A 21,254-nucleotide genomic window follows, 5' to 3' on the forward strand; every position below is an offset into this window, starting at 1 on the left:
TGTATTGTGCTGCTATGAACATAGGGGTGCATATATCCTTTCTGATTGGTGTTTCAAGTTTCTTGGTAACCCCTATTCTTAAGGGGCTTACACTATGGCGAGAGACCCCAATGTTAACTAAACATGTATAGAATTGCAGACTGACAATAGTGCAATCAAGGAATAGAGCAAGGCTCGAGGAGAAGGGTTAGTAGGGGATCTAACAGAGGCTAGGTTATGAAAAAAAGAGGCCAATCATGGCAGGGTGGATGAATTTTGTCCAGGAGAAACTGGCTAGGAGAGGTGGGGAGAAATGCTTCAGGCAGTGAGAACAACCTTCCCAGATGCCCTGGGGCAGGATGTAGCCAGGGATATTTAAGAACTGATATAAAGGGAGTGGCAGAAGGTGAGGCTTGAGAGGCAGGCCACAGCTTGATCTTGGCAGGGACTGAAAGGTCATGTTAAGAAGTTTGGTCTCACCCTAGCTAGTTTGGCTCAGTGGCTAGAGCATTGGCCCATGTACTGAAGGGTCCCAGGTTTGAGTCTGGTTAAGGGCATGTACCTTGATTGCAGGCTCTATCCCCGATATGTCTCTCTCACATTGATGTTTCTCTTTCAGTGTCTCTCCCCCTCCCTTCCACTCTCTCTAAAAACCAATGGAAAAATACCCTTAGGTGAGGATTAACAACAAAACAAGTAAGTACCTGCACAATTCCCAGGGCAGATGCAGTGTTGATGAAACACTGAGAGGAAGCAAGATTTAATGCAGGGGAACGGTTCTTAGGAATACGGCAATTGTTCAATGACACAGACATAACAATAACGAGATGGGAGGTAGACGATGGGATCATTAGAAAGGTAGAAATACAGTTCTATGTAACTTTCAAACTTGCCTGGAAGAAATTATTTCTGACTGGGGTTTTCTTTGAAGAAGTTTTGGGTTTTTAAGGACATTTTCTGGAAGACGGAGATAATTAAGTGAGGACGCAGAGATGGGTAAGTTCCAATATCTGGAAATTAGGAAGGGTTTTCCTGGTGGACAGCAATGGTTAGGCAAATGTATATCGAGAGGCAGATACAAGGTAAGGCCTTGTGTAGCTAGCATTAAGTATGTGTGAAGGAGTAATGGGCCAAAAAGGCAGCGGCCATGCTGTAAAGCACTTGTACACCTTAACATGGTCCATGTTGCCCAAAGGTCTGCCATCAACCTAGGAATGGGGGGTACAGTATAGGGAATATAGCCACTAATACTATAATAACAGTGTACAGTGTCAGGTGCATACATGAATGATAAGGGGGATCACTTGGTAAATTACATCATTATCTAACCATGATGCTTTTCACCTAAAACTAATATAACATAACATTAAATGTCACCAGTAATTGAAATATTAAAAAAATAATAAAGCGAAGCCCAAGATGATTCCAGAGTACAAATTGTCTGAGGAAATATTCTTTTTAGACAAGTTGCTTGGCAAGTGTGTGGCTCAGCAGCCACCTCTGGTGTGGTGCGATTTTCCCCTCTAAGAGTTGGAAATCACTGCAAACTAGCCCTGAAGTCAATTAGGAACCTCATTCCGCATTAAAGACACAAAGTTTCAGATTAGCTCACTCTCCTGGCTGAAAGGCATGAATTAGGGGTGGAAGCAAATAAATGTAGACCAAGATTCATTACATACACTTCTGTGTTCAAAAGCAGCTACATGTGTGGCATATAAATAAACAAGGTCATCTAATGATGAACATTTCTTAGGCTGGCAAGGAACCTTTAGACTCCAATTCCTCAGTCATAGGAAACAGAGAAGACTTGAATATCAACTTACTAAAACTCTGAACATGATGCTAACAATTTAACTTGACCTTAAAAAACAGACCTTTTGGCATGGATATTTTGATGCAATAGGAATATCAACATAAAAAAAACCAACAACAACCCACATGTCACAGAGTGTGTGTGTGTGTGTGTGTGTGTGTGTGTGTGTGTGTGTGTGTGTGTGTGGTTTAGCCAAATAAAGTATGCCAGAGACATCCCTGATCTATACCCATTCCTGAGTCTCACTCCATTTCTGAGTTTAGGCAAAGGATGATGACACTCATGGAAGAGATAGTAAAGAATAAACAGTCTGCAAGTCCTAAAAATTAAGTGTTTTCAAAGCTTATATCCAGATAAAATGGCTCTGAATCAAAACACCATGTGCCCAAGCCAAATGCATGCCTTCACTTTTCTTCTATAGCTTCCTAGAAATGCGGTCATCTATTCTCAAGAAATTCTCTATGACGGGGAACTCATTACCTTGCAATGACCCCCTTCCAATATTAAAAAAATATTATCACAACGACTAACATTTAAACGATTTATTGAGCCATTGCTAGGCCTCAGGTACTGAGCTAAAAGCTTTACGGGCATTATTTCATTTACTCATCACAATAACTCTATAAGATAAGTACCGCTATTATCCCTACGGTATAGACAATGAGGCAAAAGCTGAGAAAGTAAAGATATATTCAGACTAAGGTTAAATCTTCTCCCATCTCTGACCACCCGCATCACCTATAGAGTTCTAATTTTGCTTCCCAGGCACTTCCAGAACAAACCTGAACCCTTTACAAGACAAATGTAATTTCCATGGTTATTTTTGTGGAAGTGTGGGGCATGGGAGGGTCTTGGATCAGGGGTCAGGATCACTTGGGCTTTCAGACAATTGCTTCACTTGTGTGTGTTAATCTGACACAATCACATGTGTGCAAAATGAGGATGCTAAGCCCTGCCTCACATTTCTGCTACGAGAACTGAAGAAGTCACTTCATGTAAAGTATTTTGAAAATTGCAGTGTTTATAACAGACATGCTCAATAGTATTAAGTTTATTTTTGTATAGGTTCCTTCAACTCTTACAGAATGATTCTATTCCACCTTTTCCTTAAGAGGTCACTGGATATCTACAAAGTTTTTCCAATACCTTGACTACAATCCTCTCCTTTGGATAACTTCAAATACAACATTCATCATCTCAAAGCACAACTCCCAGAACTGAAGAGAACAGAACAGGGAACTCTAGTTGTTGTGTTATCTGTCTGCATTAGCATGGAAACATCTCACCCACTTAACCTAGAAAATGTACTCCTTTCAAAGCTGTCTCTTCCACTGGCCAGAATATTGGGTGACTATATCCTGACTTACATTGGGAGCCTCAAGAGATACACAAACTAACAGGAGTTTTTAATATTAACCAACTACCATTCATTAATAATGCTACCTGCATGGCAATTTGGATGAAGCCCAAAACGCTGTGATCAGGGCTGCTTTATTGTAAAACTCATAGTGGATCATTCACATTATATTCAGTGCTACGAGCAACCACTGGAGTTGTGCCACGAGGCAGGTCCATTAATATGACATTCATAAAATCAAAGATGGAAGAAACCAAAGCCCCTTACCAGGGCTGCAAAGGGTCTCAAGGAGTTATTACATCTATTAGATAGAAGGAAAGTAACACAGAGATATTGATACAGCTCTCAAACTTCTGTTAAGGGAACACCTAAAGTTCTCACTGTAAACATTAATACTTGGGCTCCACTCCTAGAGAATATGATTCAATATTCTGGGGATCACTGGCCCCGAATGAACCAAATACAGATGATTTATAGGCTACAGCTGAAAAAAACAGTGCTGCATTCAGTAAGTTTGGATGCAAACCCAGGCCACCTCTTCAGTATGTGCTTAGCAGGGCAAAAAGCCACTAGTGGCCTTGAGAAGGCTCAGACAAAGGAAGGGGTGCTATCTGCCAAGGGCTTGGATGGGGCTGTGTATTTATTGTTCTTGCCAGCTGGGCTCTGGACAAGTGCTATATCGTGCTGACCTTTCCCTATAATGGGCAGTAAGTATCAAGTATAACGACGTTGTAGCACAAGGGCAGAATGGCAGAATTCATTTTCTTCCTGAACACCAGACCCAATACTCAGCCCCATCCAATATTTCAGCACCACGGACAGCTCACAAGGCAGGCTGAGTGCTCTCTACTAAGACTGGGCTGCCAGCTCTGCAGCTACAGGTTCATGGGGGCAGGTGAGAAAGGCGAAAGCTACCTCGTCCATGGTCCATCTTAAAGCAGTAAGCCATTCACTTTATATAAGTGGTAGGCAACAGAATGAGTATTTGAATTCATGTTTGTATTATTCTACAGTCTCTGCTCTTAGTTACTAAACTATTTACCACAGCCTTGATCATGTTACTTAGCCTCTTAAGACTCTCATTTATACATGCGTGAAAATTAATGTTGAAAATATAAACGTCTCCAAGGCATTCTACAGTGAAGAATGAGGGTAAAACGCACGGTCACATGCCATCAGTAGTGACCTTAGCATAAGAGTGCTAAACAATGAGATTGGAAAAATCAGTAGGTCAAAGTTTGCCTCTAATTTGATAGGCATAAACCAAACGTCTTTAAGCCAGAAACTGAATATATACAATATGAGAAATACTGAACTTATTTGTATTTTAAAGGAAAATCGAGTAGGGGTTCATTCACCATGGTGAAGTGGGAGCAATCATAGGATGTATTATTAGAAGTCTGGGTGTTTCAGAGAAAGGAGGTGAAAGTTCCACTATGAACAGAAAATACTGAAGGAATTGGTGTCATGTTCTAAACCCTTTCACTTAAAACTGGAGATGAAATTGAGTTACACTGAGGCAAGGCTGACAAATAAAGGGCCAGAATCTCAAAAGCATGCAATATATATCCAATGGGAAAAGATTTTTTTAAAACATAAAAGGTACTAATAAGGTCGTCCCCTCAGGGAAGAGCCTGGATTGGGAAGGAGCATAAAAAAGCTGAGGTGCTGGACATGTTTCTTGGTTTGATCTGGGTGGACTCCTGTGTAAAATGTCATTTAGCTGCATAGTTGAGATGCCTTCTTTATTGCATTCATGACAAACTTCAATGTATTTGAAAAAGGCAATGTCAAGTGAGAACCAGGGTTTGGAGAGTGTAACGCAGAACAACTTTCTGGAGGGCACTTTAGCAATAGATATCAAGCACCTAAATCAGTTCCTTGAACCATGCTTTGTAAATGATTATACTGACTACAATGTCTCATTAATTCAAATTAATTGAGTGAAGTGTAAATGGTAGAATATAAGATACTTATAAAGTACATCTATAGGGAAATGAGATAAGAGTATTCTTCAGGAAATTCCAACCAAGCTTGTACAGGCTTCTCTGTCATATTTTTAAATTACTAAATAAGATTTTGCAGGTAGGGGGCATTTTTAGTTTGGAATAGGACCCACAAGCATGATAACCAGCCATGGGTTATCTGATATAGCTCAATCTTTCTGCACTCACATTGGAATTTTTTTTTAATCCTCACCCAGGGATATTTTTCTCCATTAATTTTTTTTAGAGAAAGAGAAGGAACATTGATGTGAGAGAGAGACACTGATTGGTTGCCTGTCACACGTGCCCTGACTGGGGCCAGGAATTGAGCCTGCACCCAAGGTACATGACCTTGACCAGGAATTGAACCCAATGTTCTAACCACTGAGCAAACCTGGCCAGGGCTGAAATCCTCTATTTAAGGAACCATATCCTTGCCTGTGGCATAAATACAGTGTTTAGTTGTATTCAAATAGCCCAGGACTCTAAAGGATAAGGACCTCTTCCAAAGCCTTTGAATGCCCCCTTTCCTCTGTGATGTAATTCTAAGGTGGAGCCATGCATGGAGGATATTTGACCAGCCAGGGGCGCAAGGTGCCCGGTACATATGAAGCGTCTTTGATGCTCAGCTCTTACCGTCTGCAATGAAGTGCTCGGGCACGTGCAGGGTCACCTTCACTGTGAGTGGACAGGACATCTGAGTGCCGCACACCATGGCCAGGATGCAGGAGCTCACGGCGATCAGCGTCAGTGCCGTCCTGTTCACTGGGCTTTTCAGCAAACCTAGTGGCACAAAGACACACAGACACCTAAGTCTCTGAGGCGAGGAAATGGGCATAGCGCTGAGGGTGGAAACCTTGTTAATTTCCAAAAGGGGAGCTGGAAAAAGCAACCGCATTTTCCAAATTCTGTGTTTGCAATGGCGTCTCAGTGGCCCCTCATTTTGGCTTAACTCTCTGAACATGGGCTTATTATTCCTTTTGGTAAAGACAAAAAATAATATAAAGCTTCCTGAAAATCATGGCAGTCCTCCACTCCTCCACTCCCATTTAGGTTGGTCATTCTTGATAATAATTAGATGATGTGATGTTAAACTGTCCACTGTCTTTGGGGGCCAGTGAGAAGATTCTGTGATGTTGAATTCATAAGGCCGAGTGGAACGAGTGTGGACTTTGGAGTTTGACAGTCATGGGTTCAGATTTGAACTTTAGCTCACGTTGGCTGTGGGACCTGCTTCATCTCTGAACTCTGGTTTTCTTATATGTAGGAGGAACGTAATAATATGCAACTCACAAGTTTGTTGTCATGATTACATGACAGCGTGTACTTATCATGTCTATTACCTAAAAAGATTTCACTTTTAGAAACTGTCAGAAGCTGATCAGTTCTTCTCATTTTCACAGGCCTTTACTGATCACCTACCATGTGAGAAACACTCAGCAGAATAAGAATAGTTCCTTTTATTTGGGAACTTACCGGCTGGGCAAAGGGAGGCTTAACCACAGCCAATTAGAATTCAAGGTGAGTTGTGTTAAGAGCTAACAGACAGGGGGTAGGACAGGGAGGGGAGTTTTGCCTGGGAAAATTAAAGACAATTCGAGTTGTGTTAAGAGCTAACAGACAGGGAGTAGGGAGGGGAGTTTTGCCTGGGAAAATTAAAGACAATTTCACGGATGCACCAGAATGAGTAGATTGGATCTGTATGGCAAGGAGAACACTGGGCCAGCAAAGAAAACCCATGGATTATGTCCCGAGCCCTCACTGTGTCTCATTCTGTAGGCTTTGCTATTCATATCTATTTTCCAGGTTTGATTTACCATTTTTTAGAGAAACGTCTCTCAAATTTCTATTACCCATGGGGCTGTTCTTTGGAGCAAACCTTTATGCCCAAATCTCCTGGACATCTCTCTATGCATGTCCCATGACCTGGCCCAGGTGCTGGCAGAGCTGCAATACTACAGTGCCACCGCAATCAACACTCTCCATCCTGCCACTATTAGCACAGACATGCTTTCAACGTCTCTGAAATTTCTATTACCCATGGGGCTGCTCTTTGGAGCAAACCTTTATGCCCAAACTCCTGGACATCTCTCTATGCATGTCCCATGAGCATGACAAACAGAACACGTTCAAAGCTGCACACATTATCTTTTCTTGAAAGCCTCCTCCTCCTCCTCCTCCTCTTCCTGGGCTCTCCAACTATTGAAATACCACTATTTACACTGCTCAGAAACCTAGATGTCACCTTTTGGTCTCCCGTCTTCCTCCCTTACAGCATCCAAACAGCCATGCAGTCTTATTTATCCTATGTCCTTAGCATTCCCCCCTCTTTCCCCTCACCTCTTCTATTGGGTGTTGCTTGTGGGAGGAGGGAGGTGTAGGCACATGTTCCCATCACATTCCCTGCTAGAACCCCTTGAGCTTCTCCACAGCATCTGGCTACAGGAGGGACCCCATGCTCCTCAGCCCAGCATCTGAAACCTTTCAGGACAGATCTTCACACTCACACCTCCTGTTGCCCTCCCCGACCTGGCCCAGGTGCTGGCGGAGCTGCAATACTACGGTGCCACGGCAATCAGCACTCTCCATCCTGCCACTATTAGCACAGACATGCTTTCTTTTGCATAAAATTCCACTTGCTTCCTTGCACCCCATCACTCACTGAGATGACTGGTACATACCAATTCCTCTCCGTTTAAACAAAGTGCATTTAATGTGTTACCCAAAATATCTTACTCAAACACTAGGCAGTGGTTCTCAACCTTCTGGCCCTTTAAATACAGTTCCTCATGTTGTGACCCAACCATAAAATTATTTTCATTGCTACTGCATAACTATAATGTTGCTACTGTTATGAATCATAATGTAAATATCTGATATGCAGGATGGTCTTAGGCGACCCCTGTGAAAGGGTCGTTCGACCACCAAAGGGGTTGAGAACCGCTGCACTAGAGTCTAGTAACTGGGTGTAAACTCCTTGAGGGCAGGCACTGTGTATTTTGCTCACTACTGTCATCCAATGCCTAGTGCAGTGTCTGGCATATGGTAGAATCTCAGTAAATGCATAATCCTTTCCAGAAACAACAGTAATGGTATGAGTAACCAGACATAGGGGCTGACCAATCAAAAAACCATGCCAAAAATAGCCAACAATGCCAGGCTGATGGGCCCTAAAGGAACAAGGGCCCATGTGACAGTCCACTTTGGGAGTTTTTGTAAGAAATCTGTTTTTCTTAATGAACAGCGAGCTGCTTGAGAGAAGGGATCCTGTCTTCACCTTCTTGCTGTCTCTCATTCTAACCTCATGGACTGGAACCTAAAAGTTGCTTCATTTGAGAATAGGATCCTTATCTTTACTGCCAGTCCTAGGACAATGCATAACTGATAGTACAGACTGTTCTTATATTTGTGGCCATTATATTTATCAAGTGAAATAGCAGATGAAATAAAACAGATGTTTCTGGTGAGATGAAGAATCCCTAAACCTAAAATGACCATAAAAAAAGGAAACACTTTTTAAAATATATATTTTTATTGATTTTTTTTTTGAAGAGAGGAAGGGAGAGGGAGAAAGGGAAGAAACATCAATGAGAAAGAAACATCAACATTGGTCAGCTCCAACCCAGGCATGTGCCCTGACCGGGAATTGAACTGTGACCTCCTGCTTCATAGGTTGATGCTTAGCCACTGAGCCACACCAGATGGGTGGAAACACATTTTATCTCTCATCTGGGAGCCACGAGAAACTATTTCAAACTTTCACAATATAAACATTTACTAACTAGGTAGCATAGCAAGCTAACATCAATGTTTTCTCCTGTATAGATTAGGGGTTGGTAGCTTGCACAAGTCTTTCCATAAAATGTCAACATATTATCCTGAGCCTAGCTAGTTAACAAAATCGCCAAATAACAACATGAGCAGCATGGAGTTTTTACTTTACATTCTATGGAATTGGTTCTGAGGGAAAGATGTTGGGATGGGTCCAGCATGAACAAATTCTCGGGAGGTAAGCCACGTCAGACAGAGGGTGAGAGGTAGTGAGAAGCCCCTGGTATTGGCGAGGTGGATGCCCTGGATGGCCAACAGCATCTCTGAAAATGCATCTCTGGGACCTGGTCAACACAGCCGCAGACATGGGTGTGGTCAAGACATTCCTTTTCACTAATCAACCAACCATGTGGCGTCCACAGCCTGATTCCTGAAGCAGGAAGAGCTGAGGGGCAGGCGTGGAGTTGCTCATACCGTCTCCCTGGACCCGTGCGGGGTTAATTGCATCTCCCATGTCATTTAAACCTTCACTGGAATCCAGGGTTGTTAAGAGTCAACGGGGTGGTGAGGGAAGTCACATCAGCTTAATGGTCCTCTGTTTTCTCATCTAAACATCAGGAAAAAAATGGCATCTCCTTCAGGAACCTTGTGAGAACTAAACGAGACAGCAGATGTCAAATGCCTCACACAGTGTCTGGCACATGGAGGCGCTGGTAAATGACCGTTTCCAAGCTGTACAATGGTATTCACCTCCTCACTGATGGAAGAAACAGGACTCATCTACCTCTTTGTCCAACACGTTACCAGAACATCCTAGGAACGGATTCGTTCTTTATAGAAACGGAAGACAAAAAAGAATGGCGAGCAAAGGGAGTGTTATCAGAAGAGGGAGTGGGAGACAAGATGAAAATAAACTGCGTCCTGGTGTGGCACTCGCTTGGTGAACGCCTGAGCCACCATAGCTGGCTCTGAAGTCCGAAGAGAAGAAAGCATGCAGGTGAAGTCTCCACTCAGGCCAGACGACAGTGGGAGCAGCCACGGAGACTGGAGAGTTTCCATGGCAACGGGACCTGGTAGAGACTTCACAGTGGGACTTTTTAAGAGTAGTTCCTGGCCCAGGGACCTAAAGAAACATCAGCACTTAGCTCTGAGTATGTGCTGTGGACAGCGGCAAGGTGGAAACTCTACCTCAGAGTACCTGCCCCTCCTCTTCTAGGTTCTGCATGGCACTGTAGGAACAGGGACAGGGAAGAGAGCCTCCCTTTGTCCAGTACTTACTGTGATTCAGCCACTATCCCTAGCATTTACATCTATCCATCCATCCGTCCATCCATATATCCATCCATCCATATGTTCATACAGCTATTCGTCCGTCCATCCATCCATCCATCCATCCATCCACCCACCCATCCATCCATATATCCATCCAGTCAACCAACTTTTATTGACCTGCAACTCTTTCCCTGCACTGTTCTAGGTACAGGGGAAATGATATTGAACAAAACAGCCAACATCCTTGAAACTTACATTTTAGTGCAGAACAATCACTCATTCAACCTTTTACAGCGAACTTTTATTACTGCCCTGTTTTACAAACAGGGGAGCAGAGCAGTGAAAGGACTTTTCTAAGGTCACCCAATCACACATGGCAGAGACAGAATTAGAACCATTTTTCCCATTCTCTGCCCCATATCATACTGTCTCCTACTTCACCACAGAATAAGGGTCAGGTTGCAACAGCATGGTGCCACCCAGGGACCCTTGTGGGCCTTTGCAGCCAGACATGCCTATGTTCACAAACATGCCTCGCTTAACCACACAATCTCCATGTGACACCTACCAATTAGTCTAACCCTAAGAAGACAAAATGTCTTCATCCGAAAAATGGGAACGGTGGTCTTCTTTCAGAGCTGATATGAGAACAAAATAAGATCATTCAAGTAATTGGAACAAAAAAAAGAGTTTTATAAGTGATAGTTCCAGATCATGACATGAGCACCCACAGAAGGCCTGGGTCACAGTTACCCCTGGCACACACCCCAGCTTGCAGTTCCCGTCCCATCCCTTTCAGGGGAGCGAGCTGGGCTGTAGGAACAGAATTTAATCAAGAATATTGATGGCTGGAGCTGGAGAAAGTTAATCTAATTTTCCTCTCATTCCCCCTCCTGCTCACCCCCCAACCCCTCTCATGGCAGAAGAGGACGGCGTAAAATGCATTGCTGGGGAAATTCGACAGGAAATAACTCAGCATTGTTGATCCGCATGCTGCCTATAATTTGGGGTTTGATTGATTCCCTGTTTGGAAATGCCAGGTTGAGAGAAGAAAATCAAATTTAAGTTAAATTTGGAATTAAATCAATCACATTTTACAATGAAGAAAATAGATCTAACCCCATCAGTCCAGTGTGTGTGGAAAACTTAAAGCTGCCACAGGCCCATTGATTCCTTCCTCCCAATATTCCCAGGGCCCAAGAGACTAGGCCCTGTGCCAAGAAGTCATTTCTTTCTTTAAATGGCATGTGGGGTGAGGGGGGTGGGGAGACAGGGGTTCTAGGAACCCAGGACATTAGGGTGCAGGATTCCAGGAGGAATAGGCTGGGGCTTGGTTCGAGACGTAGGAATTTATATCCAAACTCTTCCATTTCAGAGCTGTTTAAGTTTTGGCAAGTTCTGTACACTCTCAGAGCCTCAGTGCTCTAACCTATAAAGTGGGAATGCTCATCTCTGATCGATAAAGAAGTTGTGTGGATTAAAGGGGAGAAAATAATTACAACATTAAGCACGAGCACTCAGAGATCTATACGCTCTTGGTATCTTTCATCTCAAGTCCTCAAAACCTCACTGCCCGACACTTATCATCTACATGGATATCAGCAGGACGTATGGCACTTTGGTTTAAGCTAAAACTCTGGCTTTTACACTTAGCTGCTAAACCCCATGGAGAAGGTGCCTTACTCCTCTCCACTAAACTTCAACATCCTTACCTGGGAATTGAGTCATTCAATAAGTAGTTATTTAATGTGCACCTACTCTGTGTCAGGTGTCATATTTCTTGCTCTCTGATGATATCCGGTGTCTATAACCATGTCTGAATATATTAGGTTTGATTGATTCCCTGTGTGGAAATGCCAGCTTGAGAGAACAATCTATGAAAGGAGTGAATGAATGAATGAATGAATGTTGAAATGTTGTTCCCCATTCTACCAAGAGGTGTCAGTATTGGAACATTGCTATTGGCTCTTTTCTAGTCAAATGCATTCAGTCACTTTCTTCAGCAAACACTGGTCCCTGGCTGCCCAGAAATCAATCATACCTGGAGCCCTTGGGAAGTCACCGTTAATCCTGCACACCGGGGCGACCACTGCAGACTGCTGGTGCCCCATTAACCTCACTGAGCGCCTCGGGGGTTCCTGTCACACCTGCACTCCAGGACCTCTGTGCCTCTTTGCTTTATTTCTGGAAACTAAAATTGGGACACATCGTCTGACAACGGCCAGTGTCACGCTGGAGGCAGGAGGAAAGAGTATCTGAAACTGGGGCTTTCCCAGAACTCTGGGAGAGGCGGCCGCTTCTCCTCAGCCTGACTCCTGTCCGGATTCTGCACAGGCTACTCCAGCGTGATATGCCAATATGGAGCATCCTTACCCCGTCTCGCCCACCTGGGCCATGTCCCCCTCTTCTCCCCGTCTCTAACTCTGCCATGAGCTAGTTTCTGTGTCCTCTGGCTCTCTGACCTTGGCACTCTCAAGTCCATAGAATCCTTTAAGTCATTTGTAATTTCCCCCATCCCCCACCTTCCATAGGATGTTCCTCCATGAGATCTTTGCACACTTAGAGAGACAGCAAACTCAAGCCTTCCCGAGCAACGATGCTGCTCTCAGACACTTGTACAAAACAGTCCCAGAATCTCACTCTCTGAACCAACTCCTGCTGCCATGTCAAGTAGGATGCGCCTAATACCTCCTCTTCAGGGCAGCTCGTTAGTTAAAGGTGGCGATGAGGCTAACTGGAGCCTTTTTTGCTCCAAACCAAACATCGCTAGCTTTATTTTGCTAAAGTCATATTTTGAGTCTCTTTATTATACTTTTCTTTACAATGGCTTTCCTAGTAAATTATATGCCATCATCATCATCACCACCACCATCACTATTAATATTTATAAAAATGTGTGAGCCAGACAATATAACTAAATATTTTGCACAAGCCTCTCATGTATCCTTCACAGAAACGCCATGAGATCCTGTCTATTATCATGTATGTTTACATGTGAGGAAATTGAGGCCTCCACTGGCCAAAGACTATGCAACACAAAGGTAACTGGGCTGAAATTGGAAAACTCTTTGACTTCAGAGTCCAAGCTCTACCCTTTAAAAAAAATACGTTTTCACTGATTTTTAGAGAGAGAGAAAGGGAGAGGGATAGGTAGATATATAGAAACATCGATGAGAAGAAAGAAAATCCATCGGCTGCCTTCTGCACACCCTCCACTGGGGATCAAGCCCGCAACCCAGGCACGTGCCCTGACCGGGAATCAAACTGGTGACCTCTTGCTTCCTGTGTTGACGTTCAACCGCTGAGTCACATTGGTCGAACTCAAGCTCTAATCTTTATCCTTCATCACCTCTCCATCAACATGCTAATGTGGCTAGATCACTGAATAATCAACCTTAACTGCCAAGCCTCTTGTAGACCTCAGCTTGCCCTGTGATCCCCTGGAGATTGTGGGTGGAATCATCTCATCATCCCACCTGATGTTGACCTCAGGTTTTCAAAGGAACCTCTCTTAATTACCAACCAGAACTTTAGAAGGAGGGCAGTAGGTGAGAGGAGCTAGCTAGGCAGCTGTGTCTCCTCCTCTCTGACCCCAGAAAATACTACATGGCCTCCACTAGTTCCTTGTGCTGCGTGGGGCCACGGTGCTACCTGTGAGGTCGCTGGGGAACACTGTTGGCCAGCTCTGCTCCACGAATAAGAAGATTTTCTTTTTTTTCTTTTTTTAAAATAAAAATATATTTTATTGATTTTTTACAGAGAGGAAGGGAGAGGGATAGAGAGTTAGAAACATCGATGAGAGAGAAACATCGATCAGCTGCCTCCTGCACATCCCCCACTGGGGATGTGCCCGCAACTGAGATACATGCCCTTGACCCAAATCGAACCTGGGACCCTTGAGTCCGCAGGCCGACACTCTATCCACTGAGCCAAGCCGGTCAGGGCAAGAAGAGTTTCTATAGTGCAGGCATGGACTGTGGCACCCACTGGCAATAGGCGCTGAGTGGGGCTGCAGAGCCTGGCTGTTTGGGTTTCTCTATGGCACCTGCAGGTGGCTGTGCCTGTACGTGGAAAGAGGACTTCAAGGTGAGGACAATTGGATTGGGCACAGTGGTGGTGGTGGTGGTGGTGAAAATGGCACACATCGTGCCATATTTTTTCAGTTCTTATTTTCCAAATTGTTCCCAAATATCTCATTCACGTTTCACCAAAACCCTATGCAACAGGTTTGGTCTCCAGTATACAGATGAGGAACCAGAGAGTTCATGGCGAGTGAACTCATGTGTAGACACCAGAGGAATAACTGGGCCAAGGAGCCACAGGTCCTGACCCACAGCCCAGCGTTATTTGCGTGACACGACACCCAGGTCACACTGGCCAGGTTGGAAGGTGGGATTCGAATCGGAGCCGCTACCTCCTGACCCACTGACCACACGAGTGTATCCAAATGTCGCAAGGAGCCAGAGCGGTATTAGGCACAAAATAAAATGTATCATGGAAAGAAAACTTTTCCATTTTCAAAAAATGTTGGCACATGCTGTATTAAATATTCATCTCTTGAAGTGTTAGAGTAGATATCTGTTATTAAAATCTCCGAGAAGAAAAAAAAAAGATAAAATAAAATCTCTGAAAAGGCCTGCAGAATATCACCTGATGCTTTCTGAAAGTATTAATATATTGCAGAACTATTATTCTATGGAACGAAATAGGAGAAAACAATGGGCTGGCATAGTCATGTATACAAGGGTTGCTGTCAGTGATATCAGCATCTGTCCAAATTCACGCTTGCCCCTATGCCAGGCACCGTGTTAAAGATTCTATGCGCATTCAGTTATTTAAACTTCTCAATAGCCTTGCAAGGCAGGGAGTACTGTCTCCATTCAACAATGGGAAAACCCAGACTTACCCTCGGGGAAGTGACAGAGGAATGGTTCATGGTTCATGGTCGGTGTTGTCTAACCCCAAGGTCTGCACCCCTCTGGTTCCCGAGGGTTCAAAGAAAATGGAGCTTTAGAGCCGCAGGAAAACACGTGCAAGGAAGGAAAAGAGGCCAGTTCAGGGGGATGAGACTATTCAACTGCTACTCAGTAGGCTGATGGAACGCATTAGGGGCAGGAGAGAGATGCTGTGCTCAATAGATGAAATTGCTGTGTGCGGGTAAGAAGCTGTGGAGAGGCTCATTCAAAAGAGCTGAAGTTCCAGGAAGGCTCAGAGGTAACTGGGGAAGAAGGAGGGAAGACAGGTGCCACTTGGGTTTCAGAGTCACAGGTGCTCATCAGCTGGCATTGACTTTCTTTTTAAAGACCCAGGCGCTGAATCCTGGGTTCCCCCTCTTGTTTCGCTGCACCTCCCAGTTCAGCTCATAGCACTGGTGGAATGGGGAGCGGCAAAGGAAAGCTGGGGACCACGTAGTGGGTGTCGAGGCACAGAGAGCGGCCACCGTTTCCGGGGCTACCGACAGAGACCAGGGCCAATCACCTCCCACCCCTGGGAAAGGCTCGGTTCTCCCTGCTGTTTTCAGCTGCCAAGTAAGTCACTGTTCCCTTCTCCTGGAAGATGCCAGTGGACACTGGCCCAAGGTTTGTGAAAGCAGAAGGAGATGCGCAACGCTTACTGTGCGTTAATATTTCCTAGGTCTGCCGTGGTGCCCTTTACCTACAGAACCTCTTTTGTTGCATATGTCCACTGTCTCCTCTAAGCAATTCTGCCACTACCTGACATGGGAGGAAACAGAAATCCAGAGAGCTTAATGGACTTGCCCGAAGGCTCAGAACTAGTCGGGGACAGAGATGGAATATGAACTAAGATGTGCTCTTCTGGCTTCACACGAGGCTTGCTGACCATCAGTTCCCATGCAGGTCTGAGACACCGGAAGGACTGGTGGCCCAAGGAAGTAGGTTCCAACATCAAGGGTCTTGCTTAGCATCCAAATCCTATTTCTAGCAAAGAACGGCACTAGGGCCCCTGGGGGACTGAGGACCTTGCCCTTTCCTGGGAGTTCAGCTGCTGCAGACCCGGGGACTGAGTTACAGAGAGGACCTTGCCCTTTCCTGGGATCAGGAGTTCAGCTGCTGCAGACCCGGGGACTGAGTTACAGTAAGCACAGCTGTCTCCAGCTCCTTAAACCGGGGACGGCATTGGTTCCTCTGGTTTTCCAATCCAGCACCTCCTCTTTAGACCATTAACATTTCAGCAAAAGCACGTGTGCATTGTGTTTAAACAGCCAGGTGCAGATAAACAGCTTTGCCTTTAGACCTTTGAGCAGAGAATATACAAGAGGATAAGAGAAGAAGAAAGAAGAGAAAATGTCCCTGCGAAGCATTCCTATAAACAGAGGCCTTTACCCATTTCAGGCTGACATTCTGGGCCCAAACCTTTCAAGGCTGCTGGTTTAAATCTGCCACCTACAAAAGAACAATAGTCATCTTAGCCTCAGGGACACGCCAGACCCACACTCTGTCTTAGTCTCTAGTGGCAGGAAGTGGCTGGGGAGCTGTGCAAAGATCGCTGTTTTGAGAATCCAGAGACGAAACTTCAACACCGGCTCTGCCCTTACTCACTGTGTGGCCTTGAGCAAACGCTGTCCCTCTCTGAACTTCAGTCTCTCCTCCTATAACAGGGAAATCCATTCATTCAACAGTAGTTATTGAAGGCCCACTCTGCACTGAGCCCTGTGCTGTGATCTGGGAATACAGAGATCCGAGTCATCAAGGTCTCAGTGTCCAAAGAGGCAGCAGGCTTCTGAACGAAAAATGTACTGCAAGGGGACCACCACGGTGGCAGAGGTCAGTGCAGAGGAGGGGACCTGAGTCCAGTGAAAACCACTGAACTTGTTTCTCTACCTGCAAAGTCCATGTTCTTCCATTCCCTTAATCCACGATGCTTTAGACTTCACACCAATCTGCTGAGGTTGTTTTGAGGTTGATTTGGGGAGCAGAAAACCATTCCCGAGAGCTGAAGCGTGTACCTTTAAGAGTTGTCTAAATGGTAAAAAAGAACTTGTGGTCCAAGAGAAGGAACAGCAGGGCAGACGGGCATTACACCTGAACTGGAGTGATGGCAGCAACAGCTCCATGGAATACAATGTTGGCAGAAGAGGCCCGAGGGGTGAGTGGGGAGCAGCTCACACAGGCAGTCATGGTCCACTGCAAGGCCAGAGGGCTTCACCCTAGATCTGTGGTCGGCAAACCATGGCTCGCGAGCCACATGTGGCTCTTTGGCCCCTTGAGTGTGGCTCCTCCACAAAACACCACGTGCGGGCGCGCAATTACAGTGCGATTGAAACTTCATGGCCCATGCGCAGAAGTCGGTATTTTGTGGAAGAGCCACACTCAAGGGGCCAAAGAGCCGCATGTGGCTCGTGAGCTGCGGTTTGCCGAGCCGCAGTTTGCCGACCACTGCCCTAGATGATGTCTCCAGTCCTTCCTGGCCAGCCCTCTGGGCATGGCGCAAACCTGAAACACCCTCATTCATGCACTTTTTCAGGAAGTGGTATCTACTAAGAGTGAGCACTGTGGTGGGTCCTGAGGGATCCAAAACCTTGTCACAAAGGATGAGGTCTTGTAGACCCGTGCCTCTCCAGTAGAGGACAAGGAGAGGCCCTGGGGTGAGAGGCAGAAATCTCATTCAGCAAAGACAGTCTCTAAGCACAGCAGGCCTGTTATACCCTAGGAGGCTGAAGAGAATCCTGGATAGAACTGGAGACCCTGGAGCTTGGAGATCAGCCATTCCTCCACTCGATGACATGAACAAGCATGAGTTACCTGAAGTGAAAGGTAGATCTGATTTGGAGAAAAGGAGAGAGGTCAGGGGACCAGGGAGGCAGTTTGAGAATGGCTCCCAGTGGTCCTCGCCTCCTGGTGTTCACATCCTGGGTAAGTCCCTCCTTAACAACTTGATTCTGTCAAATGGAACACAGCAAAAGCGTGACCTGTCACTTCGAAGATGGGGGTCCAGAAGACTGGGACTTCTGCTTTGCCCCCACTCTCTCTGCCTCTTCTCACTTTCTTGCTTGGGCAAAGCAGATGTCATGTTGTGAGTCCCTCTATAGAGGGGCTTGTGTGATAGAGGATGGAGGGAAGCATCTGGGTACCAGCCTCGTGGGAATGAATCCTGACCATCTGGGAAGCAGACCCTGCCCCAGTCGAGCCTTGAAATGAGCCCTGGTGGACAATTTCATGCAGCCTCCTGAGTAACCCTGAGCGGGAGGACTACTCATGCGGGCCTAATCCCTGGCCCACAGAATAAATGTTTGTTGAGATAACGAATGTTAATAAACACATGTTTGTTGAGGCAATCCATGTCTGTTGTTTTAAGCTTCTAATTTCAGGGTTTGCTGTTACACAGTCGTTATCTACTGAAATCAGTAACTGAGGAAGAGAAGTCCTCATCCTAGCAAAATACTCAGGGACCTTCAGGTTTTCAAGAGACCTTCATTCATTTACAAAAGGTCCCCCGACCATGTATTGTGTGCTCCGCCCTGAGCACGTTGCAGGGTTTCCCTAGGGGCCAGGCACAGCCCAGACCTGGAGGGCCCTGACTGGGGTGGATCAGTTGGTTGAGCATTGTCCCTGCACCACAGGGTTGCTTGTTTGATTCCCTATCAAGGCACATGCCTAGGTTGTGGACTCGATCCCCAGTAGGGGGTGTGCAGAAGGCAGATGGTCTCTCTCTCTCTCCAATAAATACATAGTTTTTGGGGAATAAACCTAGAGGGACCACAGCCAGGTAGGCGAGGTCAGGGGGAGACATGATTATGCCAGACCAGGACAACTGCCGCCATTCCTCACTCGATGACATGAACAAGCATGAGTTACCTGAAGTGAAAGGTAGATCTGATTTGGAGAAAAGGAGAGCGGTCAGGAACCAGGAGCAGTTCGAGAATGGCTCCCAATGGTCCTCGCCTCCTGGTGTTCACACCCTGGCTAAGTCCCTCCTTAACAACTTGATCCTGTCAAATGGAACACAGCAAAAGCGTGACCTGTCACTTCGAAGACGGGGGTCCAGAAGTCTGGGATTTCTGCTTCGCCCCCACTCTCTCTGCCTCTTCTCACTTTCTTGCTTGGGCAAAGCAGATGTCATGTTGTGAGTCCCTCTATAGAGGGGCTTGTGTGATAGAGGATGGAGGGAAGCATCTGGGTACCAGCCTCGTGGGAATGAATCCTGACCATCTGGGAAGCAGACCCTGCCCCAGTCGAGCCTTGAAATGAGCCCTGGTGGACAATTTCATGCAGCCTCCTGAGTAACCCTGAGCGGGAGGACTACTCATGCGGGCCTAATCCCTGGCCCACAGAATAAATGTTTGTTGAGATAACGAATGTTAATAAACACATGTTTGTTGAGGCAATCGGTGTCTGTTGTTTTAAGCTTCTAATTTCAGGGTAAGCTGTTACACAGTCGTTATCTACTGAAATCAATAACTGAGGAAGAAAAGTCCTCATCCCTAGCAAAATACTCAGGGACCTTCAGGTTTTCAAGAGAGGTCAGGGGACCAGGGAGGCAGTTTGAGAATGGCTCCCAGTGGTCCTCGCCTCCTGGTGTTCACATCCTGGGTAAGTCCCTCCTTAACAACTTGATTCTGTCAAATGGAACACAGCAAAAGCGTGACCTGTCACTTCGAAGATGGGGGTCCAGAAGACTGGGACTTCTGCTTTGCCCCCACTCTCTCTGCCTCTTCTCACTTTCTTGCTTGGGCAAAGCAGATGTCATGTTGTGAGTCCCTCTATAGAGGGGCTTGTGTGATAGAGGATGGAGGGAAGCATCTGGGTACCAGCCTCGTGGGAATGAATCCTGACCATCTGGGAAGCAGACCCTGCCCCAGTCGAGCCTTGAAATGAGCCCTGGTGGACAATTTCATGCAGCCTCCTGAGTAACCCTGAGCGGGAGGACTACTCATGCGGGCCTAATCCCTGGCCCACAGAATAAATGTTTGTTGAGATAACGAATGTTAATAAACACATGTTTGTTGAGGCAATCCATGTCTGTTGTTTTAAGCTTCTAATTTCAAGGGTTTGCTTTACACAGTCGTTATCTACTGAAATCAGTAACTGAGGAAGAGAAGTCCTCATCCTAGCAAAATACTCAGGGACCTTCAGGTTTTCAAGAGACCTTCATTCATTTACAAAAGGTCCCCCGACCATGTATTGTGTGCTCCGCCCTGAGCACGTTGCAGGGTTTCCCTAGGGGCCAGGCACAGCCCAGACCTGGAGGGCCCTGACTGGGGTGGATCAGTTGGTTGAGCATTGTCCCTGCACCACAGGGTTGCTTGTTCGATTCCCTGTCAGGGCACATGCCTAGGTTGTGGACTCGATCCCCAGTAGGGGGTGTGCAGAAGGCAGATGGTCTCTCTCTCTCTCTCTCTCATACATAGTTTTTGGGGAATAAACCTAGAGGGACCACAGCCAGGTAGGCGAGGTCAGGGGGAGACATGATTATGCCAGACCAGGACAACTGCCAGGTAGGTTATCTTCATACCTCATAACCTGGTAAGAGCTGGGAGTAGGGAGCCACTGAACTGTGCCTGACAAAATCAGCGGTGGCTTCACGGGGCAGGAAGTTCTCTTTATCTCTACAAAGTCATTTCTTTCTGGAAGACTGTATTTCCACATCCATCGTGGAAGCTAAGTTTGTGAAATGGAAGGCTTGTGAGCTCTGCAATCAGACAAATTAAGCTTGAAACCCAGCTCAATAATTTCTCAACACTGCCAACTTAGAAAATCGATAGAAAGGAAGAGCTGAGAACAGGTCCTTATGTCCCCACAGATCTGTATCAAGCACCGGCCCTGCCCAGCTCTAGTCCAGGATGCTGGTGTAAATCGTTTCATCTTTTCAGGTCTCACGGTCCCCGCATGTAAAGCAGGGATAATTGAAATACCTGTTTTGCAAGATCACCTGAGCTAAGCAATGAGTTTTTACCACAGTGGCTGATAATACAAGGTTCGGTCATTTTTAGCTAATATCGTGGAGAAAGTTACCTTACTTCTTCATGTCTCTTATGCATGTAAAGTCCTCAGTGCTTTGCTTGGTATATGCTGAGTGCTCAGTGACTGTCCGCTGCTATGCCTATTACTATTATCAG

The 21,254-nt window shown here is 45.8% G+C and overlaps 1 protein-coding gene across 2 annotated transcripts in view; it reads right to left on the bottom strand.

The window, feature by feature from the left end:
* The window catches only part of ASTN2 (astrotactin 2), a 668,892-nt gene that overhangs the window by 472,087 nt on the left and 175,551 nt on the right, over positions 1-21,254 (bottom strand). For both annotated transcript variants that reach the window (XM_014528918.1, XM_005880933.2), the window contains exon 5: positions 5,771-5,917. In XM_014528918.1, coding sequence (XP_014384404.1) covers positions 5,771-5,917 — 147 coding nt within the window. The remainder of the gene's footprint in view (positions 1-5,770; positions 5,918-21,254) is intronic.

The sequence above is a fragment of the Myotis brandtii genome, unplaced genomic scaffold (genome assembly GCF_000412655.1).
Source record: "Myotis brandtii unplaced genomic scaffold, ASM41265v1 scaffold658, whole genome shotgun sequence".
Taxonomy (NCBI): domain Eukaryota; kingdom Metazoa; phylum Chordata; class Mammalia; order Chiroptera; family Vespertilionidae; genus Myotis; species Myotis brandtii.